Below are 21173 nucleotides of genomic sequence, written 5' to 3' on the forward strand. Positions count from 1 at the left end.
ATTTGGGCAGGTCTTTAGCAGATGAAGTTAAGCTGAGATATTGTTCAGGAAGCTTGTTTAACATGGATAATCTAGTTGCCTTTTAAATTGTTTTGTTTTTTGTTGCACTCCTGTTTTATAAAGTTATTTTGTCCTCTTATTGCAAGCTGGCTAGAGCCTTTGTTGGGAAGGACAGCATAAAAATCAAACTGTAACTGCTGCTCCATTTGCAGCAGGGCTCAGGATCCCTGCAAAGTCAGAGCAGGAAAGTTTGCAGAAAGTTGTTACTTGCAGGGGAGGGAACTCAGCCAGGCTCAGAGAAGGAAAGGAGCCCGGGACCACAGAGCTTGGGGAGGAACCATCCTGCAGCGTGCCTGTGAAGTGAACCTTCCCTTAGTGACAGGGAGAAGATAACCTGGTATCCTTTTCCCCCCACCTTTGTGAGGCAGCGGGACACATGTAGAGGAAAAAGAGTGGTAAGATACCACAGACAGCTGGAGTAGAGGAGAGCTGCTCTTCCCCATGGAGGCTCTAGCAGAGAGCACGACTTTCGAAGCAGCAACACCAGCCATGGTTATTGTATTGTGTTGCCAGTGTGAAGGAGAGCTGATGTTTGTGCTAACCCTGTGTGCTCCTACTGAAATTCACTGGAGTCTCAAGGCTTAAGCTGGGGAATTGTACTGAGGGTGTCCTTGATTCAGTTTGTATAGTGTTTTAGTTCATTGATACCTGCCTTCAACAATTAGATTATTGATATCCTGTTCTGTTATTAATCTCATTCATATGTGGACTGTTTTGTAAATAAACAGTGTAGATAGTTAGACTGTATGTACTCCAGTGTGTGGGGAAACCACAAGAAAGTACTCCATAGAGAGGTGGCCCCAGCCTTAGGGGCTGGGAAGTTGACTGAGGCCATTTGACAGCACATGACCTTGAATCCGGATATGGCCACAGATAGTACTGCAGCTAGGGTTACAAGACAAACATATAAAAAAAAAAAAAAAAATCATGGTCCCGTTCAAGTTAGTCTGGCAAAACTCCTGTCATCACCTTATGATTTTTTTTCTGGGCTAAATATTGGGCTGAAAAAAAAAAAAAGAAAAAGAATTTACCCTGAATCATGTTGGTGCAATAATAAGCCTCTTCAAATTAGCTGAAACGGTTCAGTTAATCCACTCACCATTGTCCCAGGGCACTCCAGTAGTTTTTCAGAAGCTCTCACAAATATATTGTTTCTGGGTGCTGACCAGATAGTGCAAGATACTGTTTACTACACAGGTATCAAACTCAACTCTTGCCCCAGGCTAGATCCAGCCCGTGGGGCTCCTTGTGTGCTGGGTCTACACCAGAGCACAGGGTAATTCTGGTGATGGCGGCAGCAGCAGCGACTCCACCTCCTGCTGTGTGCGTCACACTGGAGCTCAGGATGGTCCTGCCAATGGGGCAGCAGCTCTAGCATGAAGTACTCAGTGGTGAGTTCAGCACAGGTCATGGGGCATAAGGTGATGGCAGCAGCAGGGTTGGCAGCCAAGGAGCTGTGGGCTGAGGGCCAAGCCACCCTCTTGCTTGCCCTCCTGCCATTGATTGTAATGTCTACCAGGGGCCAAGGACCCTTGAGGGGGAGGCACTCCCCTGCCCCCCCACCCTAGCCACACCCATCAGCTTTTGGTGGCCTGTTGGCAGTACAAAGGGCTGGATACGTCAGTTCTGCAGGCAGGATCAGGCATATGGGCATGTATGTTTGACACCCCTACTTTAGTACTTGGATGAAGGGAGCAAATTGTTAATGGAACTTAAATGGATTTATCATGTCTAATGTGGATACAATGAGTGACTGGGGCTTAAAACTGGTCCAGTACGCAGGTACTTATTACAAATATTTTCCTAGTATTGACAAGTCTGTGTACTGAACTTGCCATCCATGACCCCAGTCTCATATCCTTACATGTTTGGGGTAACTTGGGATGTGTAAGGAGCACAGGGATACTCATTACATTTGTGACCCTTGACTGTGGAATTGTTCTTCCCTGGAAGTTAGGCTGAACCCAGTTCTTGCCAGCTTAAAGTTATACTGCATAACTTTTGGCTCTGTATAAAACTTCTGCTAAGAATCAAATCAGAAACACAAAATGAGCAACTGGTTGCTCTAGATTAGAAAATAAGCCACTGCAGTTTGCTTTGTCTCTGGTTAGCTTGACTCCTTTTCTCCAGCAGTTTAAATCTACGGCTATGTTCATAAAAAGCTATACTGAACCCCACGGCAATGGTTTTGGTGTTACCACAAATAATAAAAATACAGACTTGAAATGAATGCAGTCCATGAAATTATTCCAAAAATAGTTATTTCCACAAACATTCACAACCTGCGCCTCATTACAGAAGTAAAAACAAAAAAAAACCATCATCAAGTAAAAGCCACATGGTCCACTGTGCTAACATGGGTAAGTCACACTAGTTCCTGTAAACAGTGACCTGGTTAACATAACATTCACTTGCCTTAGGCTTGCCATCCTGAGCAGTCAGGGACCCACTTACAGGAATGCCAGCTGGCACAAGTCAGAACCTGAGTTTGAATTCATGCCACTGAGGATACAGCAAGAGACTTTAGCTACTATGATAGCATACCCCAAGTCAGTGCAGCAGATCACCCCTTACTTTATCTTGGGAACCTATTTGTGAAGGGCACCTGGAAGCCAAGATCAGTGCTTAGCCAAAGAATTACCTGTTTTATGGAAACAAAACTAAAATATGTACATCCTTATTGGGGATTTAGATGTCCATTTAAAACGAGGTTTATTTAACTCACTTACCATGTGTGTAGAACAGAAGTGCTAATGCGTCACTCCCTTGGAGAGGGATTCTGACTGTAATTTTACACATGGTTTGGAGTTACTAGACCTAATAAATCATGCTTTCAAGGACAGGAGGAGAGAACTAGGGTTATTTAGTCTGGAAAAATAAAAGAAAGATGATTGGAGGATTTAATAATAGTTTTCAAATACATGAAGGGCAATCATACAGAGGATGGAGATGTGGCTGTAGGGGATGGGACTAGGAGCAATGGACTCAAGCTGCAGCAGAGGAAATTTAGGTTGGAGATGAGAAGGAACTTTCTGACACTGAGGGCAGTCAGGTACTGGAACAGGCTACCTAGAGAAATTGTGGAATTTCCATCATTGAAATTTTTCGTGGAGGTAGGCCAGACACTTGGCCGGGATGCTTTAGTTAGGGATGATCCTACCCCGAGCAGAGGGCTGGACTAGATGGCTTTGCGAGGTCCCTTCACTTTGCTATGAAGCTAATCAGTACATGAAAGGAGCCATAGGAAATGACAGAAATAGGTAGATTTTAGACTAACTGCATTAGGTTTCCCCTAAAATTTTAAAAGTGGCTCTGGATCCTACCATAGAGAGGGTGAAGATACAGGTTAAAATGAGGGAATCGTACATTTCCACAAGGAAGATGAAGGAGCCTTGATGGAAGGATATTTCCATCACCAGGAAATTCACAGCCTTGCTTAGAGGAAAAAAAAAAAAAAAAAAAGAGTAGCTTCAGCAGCAATAGTTAGTTTAAACTGGTCACCTCTCACTAAAAGCTATTTCTGGGGAGACCTCCATTTCCCTGGGTTTGCACCCCTCCAGTGGGCAAGTTAAGTTGTTTCTAGTCACTTCTGTAACCAAGAGGCATATGCTTATGGACATGTTTAGGGCTTGATACCACATAGGACATTTTGCCTACAGATTGCAGAAGCAGTCTCTTAATCTGCAGGTGAGGCCTCCAACATTGAAGAGCCCCCTCTGAACCAGGTGCATTTACAACAAGACTGAGAACAAACACAATATTCAGGCTTCCAAGTCAAGAATAATGAAACATCCAGGTTCTTTTCATGACCTATTCCTAACATGAAGTATAATATCTCATAATGAATGCAAATCTTTATTTTTAAAAGGGAGACATATGGGTGAAAGACAACATTGAAGGTAAAAAAAAAAAAAAAAAAAAGGAGATGAATAAAAATTATAAACATGAACAATATTATCTTCCATAAATAAAAGCTAAATCTTAGTGATTCACACTGTGGTAGGCTAATACACCCAAAATAAAAACTGCACAAGTCTTATAATAACAGTTTTAAGGCTACTCTTGTCCAATAATTACCAGAAAAGCCCCTGGAGGATTTATAATCCACCACAGCCACTAACCTCAAGCCACTATCTCCAGTGCCTGCCATTTAGAACCAGAGCCACTTCCACTGACTACATTCTCTCTGCAGAGTAGGAAACAAAACGCAACTAATTCAGACTTAAGCAATTCCTCTTTCTTAGCTTTACTTCAGTCTTCGTTAGCAGATCTACTGATTAAATGAATTCACCAATCATCACATTAAACACCATACAGAAGTGAAGTAATTACAATTCACCCTCTTCTGCAAGCTAGAGGTCATATTATATCATTATAATCTAACTTAAAGTCTCAAATCCTTCAGGCAGCAAGGGAGAAACAAGTGTTTTCCTGTTATTTCATATGATGAAGCAACAAAAAACTTTGGTGACTCTAAGAATTCATATAGCTTAGGCATCCTTTGAACTTATAAGAAGTTATTGCTAGAGTCACCATTCCCACTTAGGCTAGGAACAGAAGTTACATATAAACCGGCTTAAGTGAGCAGAAACATGTTTAAACCTGTAACAGAAGTTCAGTGCATATAAACCAGTTTCAAAATGGCTGAAACTGGTTAAAGATAAGCCTGGCTGAAAATAGTATCAGACTTAACTGATTTAGGTCAAACTGGTTTATGAACCGCCTGTCCCAGACCCCTTCCTGGTTCAAGTTAAATAAGAAAACTTCAGCATCCCAGGATGCTTTGCAGCCCTAGGCTTGATTGTGCCATTTGCTCCAGAGAGCAGGGTTAGCCTCACCCCTCTGCTCCCTAACTGAAGCAGTAAGGGCTGGTTAAGGTGGGTGTGGAAAACTCAGTTGGGGACACAGCCAGGTCAGCCTGGGGGCTGGTGGGGCAGCTCTTGCCAGACTTTTCCCCACTGGAACAGAGGGGGTGAGGGCATAGGCTGGCAGGTTCAGGTGAAGGAGGGGGGAAACGGGGTTTAAACTCCCTCTCCCACTGGCACAGTATCCAAGCTGGGGTCTGCTTGGCAGGGGTGTGGCAGCTCCTGCCAGGTTATTCCCTATTCACCACTGGAGTGGAAGGGGAAGGGCAGGAAGCCTGAGAGGGACTTCCCCTCCCCCTTCCCCAAGCAAGCCCCAGCTTGGGATCCAGGGCCAGGGAAGGAGTTTAAACCCTTTCCCTGGCCCTAGACCCCGGCTGGAGTTAGCTGGTCAGGGGGCAGTCCCTCCCAGGCTGCTGCCCCCCCCCCCCCCCACTTAGGTGGTGAGCATGGGGCATGGCCATACCCTGGCCAGGTATAGAGTTTCCCTAGGACGGCAGCTCAAGTGGAGAGCAGGGGGTGTGGCTATGCTTTGTCCTGGGGCCAGTGCACTGAGCCAGGGAAGGGGGTTTAAACCCCCTCCCTGGCCTGCACAGGACACCAGCCCAGGTCTGTCTTGGGGGAAGGAAGCTCCGAGACCACCTGCTGATTTCCAAGAAGGAATTTCTAAATACCTGGTTGTAAGGAGACACTCTGCCTTTAGGATTATGTAAGACTTATGCAAGGCTTGCTCTTGTCTTTTTTGGTTTATTACCTTCCATTTTAAGTTAGACCAAATTGTGTGCTCTCACTGTATTTTACTGGGCTGTAACTTAGGCAAAGATTTTTGGTTGTTCTTTGTTGTCTGCTTGAGGTTTGAAATTGCTATGTTCAATACATGCTCGCTTCAGAGAAAGGACTATCTCTGTTTAAGCTTTTATTAATTCAGTGCCACTATCTTTTTCTCCACTCCCTCCCTCCTCAGCCTGGAAGGGGCTACCCTTCTCCCACTCAGTCAGGGAGCTGGGTGGGGGCTGGTATTGGCACAAGCCTGGCAGGTGCTGCCCCCCTGCCTGGGCAGACCTGGACTGGGGTCTCATGTGGGCCATGGTGGGGGGTTTAAAGCACCCCTCCCCCTGGTCTCAGGGTGCTAGCCCCAGGCTGGAGCCTGGCCAGGCCTCCTCTACTCGAGCAGAAAGGGGGGAAAAAAAAAAAGCTTTACAGCTTCAGTCCCTTTCCTTTGGCAGTGGCTGGCAAGCATGTTCTAGTCTCCCCTGGCTTCTGGCCTGAGCCAATGCAGGCATATAGCTGCACTCCTGAATAAAAAGTGAATGTCTGTTCACTTGCTTCTCAGTTTAATCTTTAGACGAACCTCCAAAAACTGAATTCATTCAGCCTCGGGCTTTTTGACTGTCTGTACTTAGCTTTAATGTTGGCCAGAAGGACACAAAATGGCCTTTGCTGGCTCTTCAGCAATGAAAAAGCAGGATGGTCCAATAACATTTACATTTTTAGGCAAGGATGTCACCTTTGATCACATAAGAGGAAGAAGAACAGTTTAGTTTAACCAAATTTGAGCATTTCCCCTTTTCTGTTTCTAGATTAAAAAAAAAAAAAAAATTGCTAATGCTCTGGCACATTCCAAACCAATTGCTTGTCATTTCCCAGACTAATAAGCAAATGGAAAGGAAAGTAATACAAATCACTTAAAATATTTATTAATTAAATTTGTTTTTAAGCAAGCACTTTAAACGGGCTATATCAGACCCAAGGAGATTCAGTTTTAAAATCTTCCTATTTTTTGCTCATAACATTTTTCAAGGGACAATGTCTATTTTCTTATTAAATATAACTCTGTCAAAGGAATAACACAGATAAACTGTTACCGCCTACTCCTACTTTGAGGCCAGACACATGAATAAAGCAAACTTAGATTAACAAGTTCTGACAGTCAGAGAGATTTCATTAATTTCCTGTCAGCATCCTAAACTTGCCATCAGTATGTAGGTGCATGTAAAAGTTTTATTGATAAACATCTTTTAACAATGAACAACAGCTTTAGAAAAACTGGATTTATTTTTGTATGCCTTGTGTTGAGCTTGCGTGACAAAAAACAACAGGTCTAATTCCTGTCTCAAGTTTCACACTCGTGAAATTACACCGACTTCACTGGCAGCCCTTCCGATTTGCACCATTACCATGAATTGTTGTTTTCTACCTTTGGTGTTGAATCTTATTCTGCCTTGCTTAGCTGTACAATGAAGAGAGTCTTGCTTTCTAAAATTTTTGCCCCTATTTTTAGTGGTTAAACCCCCACCTGCCAGATCATCCGTGTCTCCTTCAGTGTTATATATTTGCCTAGTCATGTGACACTAACTCTTGTCATCCTGTGCTTTAACCATCCTGTTACTGCAAGAGACAGTCTTGATGAGTCACCTGTGTCAAACTATACAGTTAGGGTCTGGTAGGCTTCCTGGATAGTGGCAATGCCAATGAGATGCAATGGAAAGTCTTAGAAATTCTTTGCATATCCTCAGAAGGTGCTTTCTTTTGTTGAAGACTAAAGGGAGCCACAAAAACCAATTACACTATTTACTGCGTTATACAGTTCTTAGCACACTTAAGAAGTCATGTAAACATTTCCTTAGCAATAAAGATGGGAAACTTCTACAAAAAACAATCTCCATCCATATTCTGCCACACTTTAAAATTACCTTCTTCTACCAATTTACATTTATCTTTTCTATTCTGACTTGAGAAGATTTTAGTTATAGTAGCACAAATGTTTGAAGAAACTACATTTTAAAAAAGGTACATGCACAAGTATTTATGTTTCAAATAATTAACTACTCAATCCAATCAGTGAACAGAAACAGTATCATGTTATTTACCTGACTAGTTGTAACATGCATCAGAAACAGCCAACAGAAAGAAAGCAAGAGCTGTAGAATAAATACATTTTATTTTCCACATTTTACAATTAGGGAAGTGCGACAAGGGGCCAGCTTAAGGCTGGATCTCAACACTGGCCCGCCCACCTGTCTGTGTGAGGTAGTCCACCCAATCTCACATGCCATGACTTGCTGTTCCATAAGGCGACAAAATGTGGGAGGCTGCCCATTTTACTGTCCCAATGCCAGGGGGCATTGTCCATGGATCCATACCATCTCTACACCATGTCCCATGCCTCACAGATGGCATCATAAGTCGATCACAACTCCAGCCCGAGGCCAGAGCAACTCTGCCCCTTGCTGGGCCTCTCACATACTACTGACACACTCCGCCCTCTCACAGGCCTCTTACATACTTCCTCTTACTGGGCCACTCTCAACCCACTGAGCAACCCCCTTTGGCCATCAGGCTTGCCTACTCTCATACTGGCCAGTGCACAGGCAGTACCTTTGGGTCACTTGAGCTTCCCTACTCTACAAAGGCACCAATCTTATGCCTCAACACTGGGCTGAACTCTGCCCGTATCCCCTTCTGAGGAACTCAAACAAGTCCTTGCTCTTGTGGGGGTTGGGCTCTGTACAGCCCTTCAGATTGCTTGAGCAACCCTACTCTACACACCAGCCGTGTAGCCCTTCAGGCCTATTCTACAGACCCTATTCTACACCCCAATACACAGTCCTTCAGGCACCACTGTGCACCCTACTCTGTGCAGGCCTCCAACACAATTTCACCCTCTGACCAGGGCTCCCTTTCTGCTCCCACACTGGGGTCAACTCTATGCCCCATCACTGGGACTCAGGATCTTACACCACAGATGTACCTGGCCCCCAATGCCTGTTCCAATATAAAATTACCCACTGGGTAGTGGGAGCTGGGGTTATAAGGTGTGCCTACCCACTTTTCACTGGGGAGGCAGCTGACCTGACATTTCTGAGGAGTTGCCCCACCAGGTCATCCTTCCCCAGCAGGATGCAGTTTCAAGTCATAACCAGGACCAGGAGCCGCCTGCCATCCCCATAGCTCCTGTTCTTACCTCCGTAGATGTTCCAAGCAGCAGCTCATCCAGGTATTGTCCTTTGACTGCCAGCAGCCAAATACTACCTCATTCCTGAGAGCCTGGATCTAAAATGGAGGCAGCTCATCCCTCTCCTCCTATCCCAGGACTCTCCTGCAGTCATGTGACTGCCTCATTAGAGCTATCCCATGCCTGCAGGCTGCCTTGCTGCCTGCTCACAAGCCTTAAAGTGGCAGGCACCAAAGGTGCCCCGCCACAGGGAGTGATGACAGAAGCCATCTTATTTTCTGAATTCCACTGTTTTAAACCTATTCACTTAAATGGGCTACCCTGTATTTATCCCAATGTACATGAGATAAGCATTTGGCCCACAAAGGTCATACAAGTTGCCCAAAGCACACAAGGTAGTAGAAAAAATTAGATTAGAACTCAGGAACCCATAGCCTGTACTTATTCCACTACACCACTTGGACTCTCATACTGCAATGAGACCATACTATTCATATTACTAGACAAATTAAAACCAGACTGGGAAAAGCATAACACTTTAAAACAACCTTCTATACCATCCCCAAAGAACTCTGGCTTTAGCAGTTTCTTTCTACCTTCGATTTCTACTGTGGATTCCTAGAAATTCCTAGAAATAATTTAAAAACACAACTAAAATTCATTCCAATTAAAATTCACTTCATAAAAGCAGAGTAGAGAAGATGACTATTACCTTGGCAGGTTCGTTCATCTGTTAGTAGTTTGTAGCCTTTCTGACAGCTGCATTCAAAGCTGCCAACAGTATTTCGGCAGAAGTGATCACAGCCACCATTGTTTACCAAGCACTCATCAATGTCTGAAAGGAAAGGATAGGAAAAGATTAGTTTACTTTCAGGAATACTGATGGGAATATGAGAGTTTGTCCAGTTCACAAACCAAGTAGACTGCTGGCAACATCAGGAATTATAAGAGGAAAATAACATTCCCTCTTCCCACCCCTTCTTGGTAATCTGAATAAAGGCAAAGGATTGAACAGACCTGGAGACTGAAGTACTTCCTTTAGAAATGGTGCCCAGGGGTACTGCAGGCTGAGGTAATTTGGTAGAAAATGCTAGGAAGCCAGCACTGCTGTGCCTCAAATATACCAGTTCCTAAGGATAAATGCAAGACTTCAGTCTCTAGGGATGTTAATCTACTACCTTTAAGAAGAACTAATTCACATTAAAAATTTAGAAAATGGCTTTTATTAAAGCACTATATGGATTTGTCCCTAGTATAAATACAGGCTCTACTGAATATCATCTACCCTGTGTATGCATACCTGAGGTGGAGCACCTTTGGGATGCTCACCACGTGGAAGGGGCTGCAGCAGGCCGGGACAAAGCCAGAAGGGAAGGCAGCCAAGTGAATCCCCCAAATGTCATTCTAAGGGGGGAGGTGTGTGGTGAAGCACCTTTGGGGGGCGCTCAGCACTGGAGGGCTTTCACAGGCTCTCAGGGGAGCCTGATTTGGAAGAGCAGTAGTGGAAACCTCCCTCAGAAACTATTTTAAGGGGGGAGACGTGTGGCAGGGCACTGTTGGTGCCCGCCACTTTAAGAGCGGAACCAAGCAGCCGGCAGGTGCTTGATTGCGGCAGCCATTTTAGATCTCTGATCGCTTGCAGGGCAGCTTGCTGATGGCAGGCCTGGCAGTAAGGCTCCATGCAACATCCTGGAGGTAAGGGCAGGAACTGTAGGGGATGGTTTGGAGGCTCCTGGTCCTGGGTATGATCTAAACCTGCACCCTGCCAGCAGTGGGTGGTCTGGTGGGGCTGTCAGTGGTACAGAAGCCCCCAGGAAATGCCAGGCCAGTTACCACCCCCGTGAAAAGTGGTAGGGGCACCTTAACCCTAGCTCTCACCTTTGGGTGGGTTACATAATATTGGAGGTAGTGGGGCCAGGCATGGCTGTGGCCACCTGAGCCCTGTGGGGTGTAGGACCCCAAGGAAAGGTAGTTGGGGCCAGGCATAGCTACAGCTATCTGAGCCCACTGGGGAGGGAAGCCCTGTAGCCCCAGTGTGGGTGTGGTGGGAAGCCCCCGTGAGGGGGCTGACCCATGTGAGGGGAGTAGACCAAGGTATGTCTTTGGGCACCTGGGGCTGTAGTTTGGGCCAGAGGCCGAGTAAGGGGGGCTCAGCCTGAGTGTGGGTTGAAAGTGAGACCTATAGTTGAGCACAATGACCTGTTGCTCTGGGGGGAGAGGGGGGAATGAGTCCCTGTGAGACCCCGGAACACCAGTTGTGGTGTGAGTTAAGAACGCCCTGGTGAGGGGTGATCCCAGACAGGGGGCTGAGGTGAGGAACCCCAGTGTGGGGGGGAAGAAAAACCAGAGGGCTGGGGGCCCAGTATGTATAAGTGTATAGAGTTGCCCTGGAAGATGCCAGGGTAAGCTTAGACCTGGTTGGATAATTGGTTGGCCATTACCCCGGTGAGGGTCATGGAGAGGCCCAAAAGACTGTACATCTGCCACCCAAGGTATGAGCTAGCTAAAGCCTATGGCCTAAGAGGCCTGCTCCAAGAGGGAGCAAGGCAGTATAAGTAATCGATGTGTGAAAGAGACCCTGTGAGAGAGGGTGGAGTATGAGAGGCCCTAGTGACAGGAGGGTGGTATGAATGTGCATGTGTCTGAGGCCTGACAATGAGGCTTAAGCTTGCTCTGGCTGCAGGCCGGGAGCACATTGTCATCTGGATGCCATTTGCGAGGCTTGGGCTGCAGTGTAGGGGGGGAATGGAGTCACAGATAGCGCCCCCTGGAATCAGGGCAAGAATGGGCAGCCTCCTGCCTTAATTAATATCCTAATTAATTAACAACAAGGCATGGCAGGTGAGACAGGTGGGTGGCATGCCTAAAGGCAAGTGGGGAAACTAGCAGAGTGGCTAGTTGGAGAGTCCTGCTTTTTGCCACAATACCCATCCAGTTTGCTGCACTATTCATGTCGGGCCCATTCAGAATTACTTGGAGGTGTTGTTTTCAATCCAGATGCATGTGGCACTTCCACTGAATTTATTTGGGAGTCACATGCATAGATGGAGGTCAGAATGAAGTGTTTGTCACAGTAGTGTAAGTGGAGGGGGGGTGGGTTTGTGGGGCAAAAATAGTAGCAGGTGCCACCACCATTAGCAGTACAGGTAGTGATGGTCTGTGCACTGCTGCTGCCTAGTGCACTTGAGCATTCAGTTATGCATCTGATCTGTCACATGAAGCAATTCTTAAGGTACTGGGAAGGTTCCTGAAGGACAAGATACATTCCATCTTACATTCCTCAAGATGGGGAACCCCAGCACTTCCTACTGGGGTTAGGAATTGCTGGGATGTTTAACTCCCTTCTCCACCTCACATGACCTTGCAGAACTAAACTTCCATTTGAAATATTGACCATCTTAACTGTACTCTCCCAGGCTGAGGATTCAACTTAAGTTACAGATTCAAAACTCATTTGAAAACAGGTTATTTTTAAGGGAACAATGGGTCTTTCTTTTGGGAATTTGTATAGTAGGAGAGGTAACATGCCACAGACAGATAGTAGCATATTCTTCTGGATAGGAAGCAAGACCTAACATGACATAATGGTCTTAGAAAGTGATTTTTCCCAATGACCCAGAAAGGCTCTTACCAGCAAAACTTGGAAATTTTCAGGAATATCATTTGGCCATTTAAAAAGCAAATCGTGCTAAGAGTAAGTCTAGGTGTTAAAAGACTTATCATATAGAGATGGAAATCTGCCAAAGATATCAGTGTTGCTATTGATTGACATGGCAGTAAGAAAGCGATACTGTAATTTATAGGAGAGTTTGGGAGATTGAAAGAGATGTTTTGTTTTATATTTTTGGAAATGCCACTATGTTATTATTAATACCTATAAAGAATAGACATTTAAATGCCACCCCTCCCCCCTTATTGGGAAAAGCAGAGGTGACCCAGGCACCAGCGCTACGACCCAGCGTCAGCCTCCCGGATCCAGAAGCTATATCGGGCCAACCGTCCCAAGGCGGTGAGAGAGATCCTGGAGGGACCCTCGGCTTTCTGCCAGGTCCCCCAGGAAACTCTGTTCAATTATTTCAGCAGGGTCTTCAACCCCCCAGCAGAAGCCGCCGCCCCATGCCCTGTGACCGTCAAAGTGCTGACCCCCGTTCCCCCAGTGGAGGGGCTCAAGGATGTCTTCACACTGCAGGAAGTGGAAGCCCACCTGAAGAGGACTAGGGACACCGCCCCTGGCAGGGACTGTATCAGGTACAGTCTCCTTAAAAAACGTGACCCGGGCTGCCTTGTCCTTTCTGTTCTTTTCAACAGGTGCAGAGAGTTCTGGTGCACGCCTGCCATCTGGAACAGGGCCATGATGATCCTCATCCACAAGAAGGGAGACCCGACCGACCCCGGGCAACTGGAGACCCATCGCCCTGTGCTCCACTGTTGCCAAGCTGTAGGCCAGCTGCCTGGTGGCCCGCATCGCCAACTGGACAGTGACTGGCGGGGCCACCAGCCGGAGCCAGAAGGGCTTCATGTCTATGGAGGGGTGCTATGAGCATAACTTCACCCTCCAGATGGCCCTGGACAATGCCCGGAGGACTAGGAAGCAGTGTGCGGTGGAGTGGCTGGACATCTCCAATGCCTTCAGCTCCATGCCCCACCACCACATCTTCGGCACCCTCCGTGAGCTGGGCCTACCGGATGGTGTCATCGACCTGGTGTGAGAGCTCTACCACGGATACACCACGACCGTCTGCACCACCGATGGAGAGACCGCGGAGATCCCCATCTGGTCAGAGGTGAGTCAGGGCTGCCCCCTCAGCCTTATCTTCAACCTAGCCATGGAACCACTCCTTCGAGCCATGGCAGGCGGCCCCGGTGGGCTCGACCTGTACGGCCAGAAGTTGAGCATCCTGGCCTACGCCGACAGCCTCGCTCTCCTTGCCCCCAATGCCACCCAGCTGCAGCAGATGCTGGACGTGACGTCCGAGGCGGCCAGGTGGATGGGCCTGCACTTCAACGTCTGCCAAGTGCGCCCCCCTGCACATCGACAGGAGGCAGAAGAGCCGCATCCTGGACTCCACCCTCACAATCCAGGGCCAGGCGATGAGGCACCTGTGCGACAGCGAGGCCTACTGCCACCCGGGGCTGCCCACCGGCCACTGGGCCAAGCAGACGCCAGAGGAGACCATCAACAGGATCACGCCGCCCACAAGCTGGACTCATCCCTGCTGGCCCTTTGGCAGAAGATATATCCTGTGAACACCTTCCTCATCCCCCGCGTCGCATTCGTCCTGAGAGGCTTGGCAGTCCCCAAGACCCCCCTCAAGAAGGCGGACGCCAAGATCCAGTGGCTGCTCAAGAAGTGGCTGCACCTGCCGCTAAGGGCCAGCAATGAGGTCCTGCACATCCCCTACTGGCAGGGAGGTGCCAACGTCCCCTGAATGGGAGACCTCTGCGACATTGCGGTGGTCACCCACGCCTTGCGCCTCCTGACCTGCCTGGATGCAATGGTAAGTACCATTGCCACCAGTGCCCTCGAGGAGACCACCCGCAAGAGGATCGTGAGGCAGCCAACCGGACATGACTTGGCCACCTTCCTCAGCGGCTCGCTGGAGGGCAAGTTTGGCAGAGATGGCAGGGACTTTGCCTCGCTGTGGAGCCAAGCCCGCAACGCCACGCGCCACCTTGGGAAATGCATTGGCTGCGCCTGGACCTGGACCAAGGAGTGCTGGGAGCTGGGAGTCTCCCTGCAACCAGGCCCGCACGCTGACCGCGTCACTGTGACACCCTGCATGAAGACCTTCCTGGAGAGGTTCTTGAAGGACGCTGTCCGAAACAAGTACGCCGGTGACCTGAGGGCCAAACCCAACCAGGGCAAGGTCTTCATCACCTCAAAGTGGGACTCCAGCAACCAATTCATGCCCAGTGGGAGCTTCATGCACTTCGTGGACTGGCGCTTCCTCCACCACGCCCGCCTCAACTGCCTGCCTCTGAATGGGGCCGTCTGCTTTGGCCACTGGGACAAGAGGTGCTGTCAGTGCAACTACGCAGCGGAGACCCTCCCCCATGTGCTGTGCAGCTGCAAGCCGCACGCCAGAGCCTGGCAGCTCTGTCACAACTCCGTCCAGGACCGCCTGGCAAGGGCCATTCCGGCCGTAGCTGGGGAGATCTCCATGAACTGCACCGTCCTGGGCTGTGAGAGCCAGATGTGACCCAACATAGTCATCACTAACGAAGAGGCCAAGAAGGTTGTGATTGTGGATGTAACCATTCCCTTCGAGAACCGGCGCCAATCCTTCACCGACACCTGGGCTGGCAAGCGGGAGAAGTACGCCCCACTGGCCGACATCCTGAGGGGCCGTGGCTATGACATGACGGTCAACGCGCTCATTGTGGGAATGCTTGGAGCCTGGGACCCCAGCAACAAGAGCGTCCTGCGTGCCTGCCACATCTCCCACTGCTACACCAAGCTGATGTGCTGCCTCATGGTGTCCAACACCATCCGTTGGTCCCGCAACATCTACATGGAACACATCACGGGCCACCACCAGTACTCCAACCCCACCAGACGAACTGCCACAGGACCGGACCCAGAGGGGACTGCCTGAACCTCCCCCTCTGCACCAGATGGACCTTCACTTCGAGAGTATTCTTCAACAACGGATGACCCTGCTCCACCCTAAGAGGACCCCCACGATGAGACTCTATCTGGACTGAGACACTTTTCTTCGAACCACTTCTTCCACTGTTGCAGACCATTGTAACAGGTTTGTGTGTATCTATCTTCTTTCCCTCTCAGCGTCACAAATCCCCTCCCTCCCCTTCCCCCCACCCCTGGACTTAGTTGGATAACATTGTATCTCCTGTAACCTAGTTGTGTTCCCCTCCTCACCCCCATCCCTCTAATGTTAGTCCCTCGCTCGGGCGATCTGTATTTCCCTACCGGCTTTGTCATCTTTTCTGGATTCACAATCCTAAACATCTACTAATAAAAGTCAATCTGTAACCATTGCTGTGTAATACCTTACAAAAAATGCATACAACAAAATATGACAGCAGAAGAGTATCCAAGTTAGAATGTAAATGTAGGTTTAGAACATTCAGCTTTAATTACTGCCTCCCTTTCTCTTAGCAGAAATAGTTCCTTTAGAAGTAGTTCCACTGAAGATGATAGACATATTCCCAGAGTGAGGTATTATTTAGTATGACAGATTCAGCACTACAGAGGTAATCAAGCAGACTCTTTTCAGAAGATGCATATACAGCAAGCAGAGTGGGTGGAGATTGTGGCTGAGGAATTAATACTCAGGACTTTATTGTAGGTCTGCTTCTACAGCTCCTTTGTGGGGTAGTACCTTTCATTACAGGCAATTCGAGTAACTTTGCAAACACTCAAGGAGAAGGTTAGCAGGATCAGGCCACATGCGTTTCTGTAAAGGTGAGTTGAATTCTGTGCATCTCAGAGAACGCAGCTGTGAAACTGAGATAATAGTAGGAGCTTTATTTAGTATCAATTGTTAGGAGCTAAGCATTCAGGGTAAATCAATTTAATTAACAACTGCATTGAGTTCTTTGGCTGTAATCTAAGCTGATGCCGGAAGTCGGGAAGCTACAATCAGTAAAATCCAGCTTCCACATTTCAAAAAGTTGGCCTTCCGCAAAGAGAAACACTGGACTGCAGTTCAGAATATTGTGGGCCTAAAGACTAGACACAGCCATATTTGGTGTCAACACGTACCCAACACGGCAATAATAGCTCAATAAAAGCAAATCAAATTACATCACAAGGCCTCACTTTTCTCCCTCCAAGGTTTCTATTCTTTTTAGGCATCCTGCACAACTGGGTCTCTAACCAGTTTTATAAATTATGATTATCCATTGGGAGATTAAAAACCCCAACCACTCTCAACCAACTAAAAACCTTGAATAAGAAAAATTCCTGACTTTGTTTTACTGCAGTGTGGTATGTACTATACAAAAGTAGTCAACCTTCATAAAGACTCTCTCTCAATCATGATGGGCACAGTGTCATGCCTGAGTTTTAGTTATGTCTACAGTGTCTCAGGTTGCTGCTACACATTACATATATTACACAATTTACTGGCTAATAATGCAATACATTTAAACTGGCCACACAAGCAAAGATGGGTCACAAGTATAAAGTAATTGTCACTTGAAAAAAATGACTATCCAGCTATAAAAAAGTCCACCAGCTACGAAGTTAATGCTTGCAAATGTGTAACAACTCTATAGCTGGTTTCCAGGTTTCCATTCAGCTTTATCTGAACATGTAGCAGGGCCCTCAGACATCATGGGGACAAGGACTGACTATTTAATTATGACCACTGTTTTACATGTTTGAAACCAAATTGTATTCATGATATCTTCATAGTCCCTGAAAAGAGAGCCTTTACAGGACCTAAATGAAACGTTCTTGAACTCAGAGGGACGCATCTTATGTAAATTACTATAGCTCCCCTGAAAATGTAGTTTCAGCAAATTTACACCAGCATAAAATCTGGCCCACAGTTTGGATGATCTGAAAGGAGAAGGAAAAAAGTATGATTGGTATGCTCTATACCCTTTTGGTTGAAGAAAATGGATGTGGTGTGAGCTTTTGAGCAGCCTTTAGAAACCAGGACCCTCAAAACAGAAAGGAGGTCAACGCTGTTAACTGAAAAAACATTCTAAATAACAAATAGGACCATGTCTCCACTTTCACTGTATTTCTTTCCATGGCCATAACAAGACTGATAAGGCATGTAAAAATTATTTTACCTTATGGAGAGCAGAGCATTGCTGCATTTCACTTGAAAGTGAACAGTATCTAACCACATCATGTCTACCCAGTTCATATAAATTGCACCAAGACTATATCTCACCTATTTTTCTTTCCATAGCTATAAATAATTCTTGCTATGAGCCATATGAAGACATGATTCCACTGTATGAAGGGGGTGAGAGCTCCATTTACCTTTAAGTTGATTGGTACCCAACTTTATGATGTCCAAGTGCCTGATATGAATTGTGTGGAGGCTGTTTCCACGAAATTTCTATCCATAACCTAGACATATGTTCAGTATAGAAATATAATAGGCTAGAAGCTTAGCACTGCAATACCTAACAGTTAAAATTCTTGCACTTATTACTGTGTCAAAACTCCCAAGGAAGTTAATGGGAGTTTTCTTGGACTCTTCGTTTTAAAGTGGGTCATTTTCAGTTGGCTGCATGTGGGGAAAGTCACCTTAATTCCTTTCCCCAGCTCTCTGTTCTCCCATATCTCAAGGAATGCGAAAATGCACAAAAAGCTACAACTTCTCAACAAGGAAGGGTATTTGGAGTACCTTGAAAAGTGAAGTGTCTGGAAAATACTTTGCTCACACAACTTGCCAATCATTTCAAATATGTAGACTAAAGGTGTGTAATGAAACCCTAAAGGCTCTTTTTTTCCCCCAAATGAAATAAGTTGGTATCGTTAAGTGATCCTTTATGCATCCCTGTGACTGACACATTACAAGTGCTGAATTATGAACACCAAGGCACAGGCAAAAATGTAGCTATGAAAAACATGTTCCAGATCTCAGTCAGTCTCACCTCCATCCTTGGGTCAGTCTCACCTCCATCCTGGGTCAGTCTCACCTCCATCCTTGGTAAAGTCTTTGAAAAAATTATCAAGGCTCACATTTGTGAGAGCCCAGCAGGGCAAATTATGCTGAGGGGAAACCAGCACGGGTTTGTGGCAGGCAGATCGTGCCTGACCAATCTAGTCTCCTTCTACGACCAGGTTACGAAATGCCTGGACACAGGAGGAGGGGTGGATGTCGTATACTTAGACTTCAGGAAGGCCTTCGATACGGTATCCCACCCCATACTGGTGAACAAGTTAAGAGGCTGTGATGTGGATGACTACACAGTCTGGTGGGTGGCGAATTGGCTGGAGGGTCACACCCGAGGAGTCATGGTGGATGGGTTGGTCTCGACCTGGAAGGGCGTGGGCAGTGGGGTCCCGCAGGGCTCGGTCCTTGGACCGATACTCTTTAATGTCTTCATCAGTGACTTGGACAAGGGAGTCAAATGTACTCTGTCCAAGTTTGCAGATGACACAAAGCTATGGGGAGAAGTGGACATGCCGGAGGGCAGGGAACAGCTGCAGGCAGACCTGGACAGGTTGGACAAGTGGGCAGAAAACAACAGGATGCAGTTCAACAAGGAGAAATGCAAAGTGCTGCACCTAGGGAGGAAAAATGTCCAGCACACCTACAGCCTAGGGAATGACCTGCTGGGTGGCACACAGGTGGAAAGGGATCTTGGAGTCCTAGTGGACTCCAAGATGAACATGAGCCGGCAGTGTGACGAAGCCATCAGAAAAGCCAATGGCACTTTATCGTGCATCAGCAGATGCATGACGAATAGGTCCAAGGAGGTGATACTTCCCCTCTATAGGGCGCTGGTCAGACCGCAGTTGGAGTACTGCGTGCAATTCTGGGCGCCACACTTCAAGAGGGATGCGGATAACCTGGAGAGGGTCCAGAGAAGGGCAACTCGTATGGTCAAGGGCCTGCAGACCAAGCCCTATGAGGAGATACTAGAGAAACTGGACCTTTTCAGCCTCCGCAAGAGAAGGTTGAGAGGCGACCTTGTGGCTGCCTTTAAGTTCGTCACAGGGGCACAGAAGGGAATTGGTGAGTATTTATTCACCAAGGCGCCCCCGGGGGTCACAAGAAACAATGGCCACAAGCTAGCAGAGAGCAGATTTAGATTGGACATTAGGAAGAACTTCTTCACAGTTCGAGTGGCCAAGGTCTGGAACGGGCTCCCAAGGGAGGTGGTGCTCTCCCCTACCCTGGGGGTCTTCAAGAGGAGGTTAGATGAGTATCTAGCTGGGATCATCTAGACCCAGCACTCTTTCCTGCTTATGCAGGGGGTCGGACTCGATGATCTATTGAGGTCCCTTCCGACCCTAACATCTATGAATCTATGAATCTATTCTAATGCCTCAGTGGTTTTTACTTGTCAAAGGTGTACCAGGTTGTATTATGTTTTTGTAAGTGAAGTGTCATAAGCAACTACTGTGTTCCAGCTCCTAAATCACGTTCAAATACCTCCCAAACTCTTTCTCTTATTAATATTTTATAAAAGACTAAAGTAAAAAAAATATGGTTATTACAAAGGTAGCAACACCATCTGGAAAGCCATTATTACACTTGAGAGAACTAAATGAAAGCATTAGAGGTGGCTTTGGATCATCCAAATCATTATGGAATTTTGGACCTGGAATCAAGTTTTCTCTTCCAGTAAGGGACTTCTGAACACACTGATGTGCAGGGAAAATTAGGATCCAGACTTTGTGACTCGGGCTTACACTGCATTTTTAAACTCCTTGACATGTGTTAATTTTAGAAGACTATGGGATGGCAGTACAGAGAGGAAGGATCTGAAGTAGCTTTCTGCACATGACTGTCCCCAGCTGTCTAAGATCTGAAGCTGTGAGTCAGGGCAGAGGTGGTAGATTTAATTTAAAGGAACAGATGTGTTCTGATAAATTTCATGGCTGCAAATTGACTCAAGGGAGCTAACAGTTATTGCTTATTTTCTTTTTCTTCAGCAATGAATGGAGATGGTTGATGCTGTTCCACCAAGATCTGCTCAGTGTAGTTCATGTTTGGTAGCACCTGGTTTTGATCAGACCATTTGTCTATGCAAACTAAGGTTTTGCCTCACCATTGGCAAGCAGGAAAATAAATTTAGAAAAGGAGAGATTTTAGCCAAAACAGAATTCAGAATTTCACACCCATGGCTTAAGGGCAACTAGAAGCATAACTAATGGGCAATCCTACTTGTCTCCCAAACAATGATGGACATGGAGATTGACAAAGCCATCTCTAGGCCAGAAGTGAGGCTCTTCCTTGCAATGGCTAGACAAATATTTGAACAGCGTGTGTCTGTCTAGCCGTCTGCAGTTTTAAAATGCTACTCATGACTAGAAAACATTGTATATCAAGACTGGCCTCAAGTGGTTATATACACTTTACAGCCCTCTTACCTTTATTGGAATTAATTAATTAATTACTAGGTTATTATTTAGCATTAATTTATTATCCTAGTATTATTAATACTAGTTATTCATGATTAGGTTTTTGGAATTAATATGGCCATATCAGGCGGTGACATCTAACTTTTCTGGGAAATGGACTAGTTTAAGTGATTATCCTATCACTTTTTGATCATTTTTTGTGTCACTTTCTTTCTATGGCTCTCTCTCTCACCTTCTTCTGCACCAGCAATTTGAAAATCTTGTTACTAATGTT

General features: G+C 46.5%; 1 protein-coding gene across 7 annotated transcripts in view; it reads right to left on the reverse strand.

Annotated features, from left to right (window-relative positions):
• SCUBE1 (signal peptide, CUB domain and EGF like domain containing 1) overlaps nt 1–21173 on the reverse strand; it is a 383661-nt gene that overhangs the window by 109586 nt on the left and 252902 nt on the right. For all 7 annotated transcript variants that reach the window (XM_019481708.1, XM_019481710.1, XM_019481707.1 and 4 more), the window contains one exon: nt 9590–9712. In XM_019481708.1, coding sequence (XP_019337253.1) covers nt 9590–9712 — 123 coding nt within the window. The remainder of the gene's footprint in view (nt 1–9589; nt 9713–21173) is intronic.

This window comes from Alligator mississippiensis, chromosome 4, assembly GCF_030867095.1.
Source record: "Alligator mississippiensis isolate rAllMis1 chromosome 4, rAllMis1, whole genome shotgun sequence".
NCBI lineage: Eukaryota > Metazoa > Chordata > Crocodylia > Alligatoridae > Alligator > Alligator mississippiensis.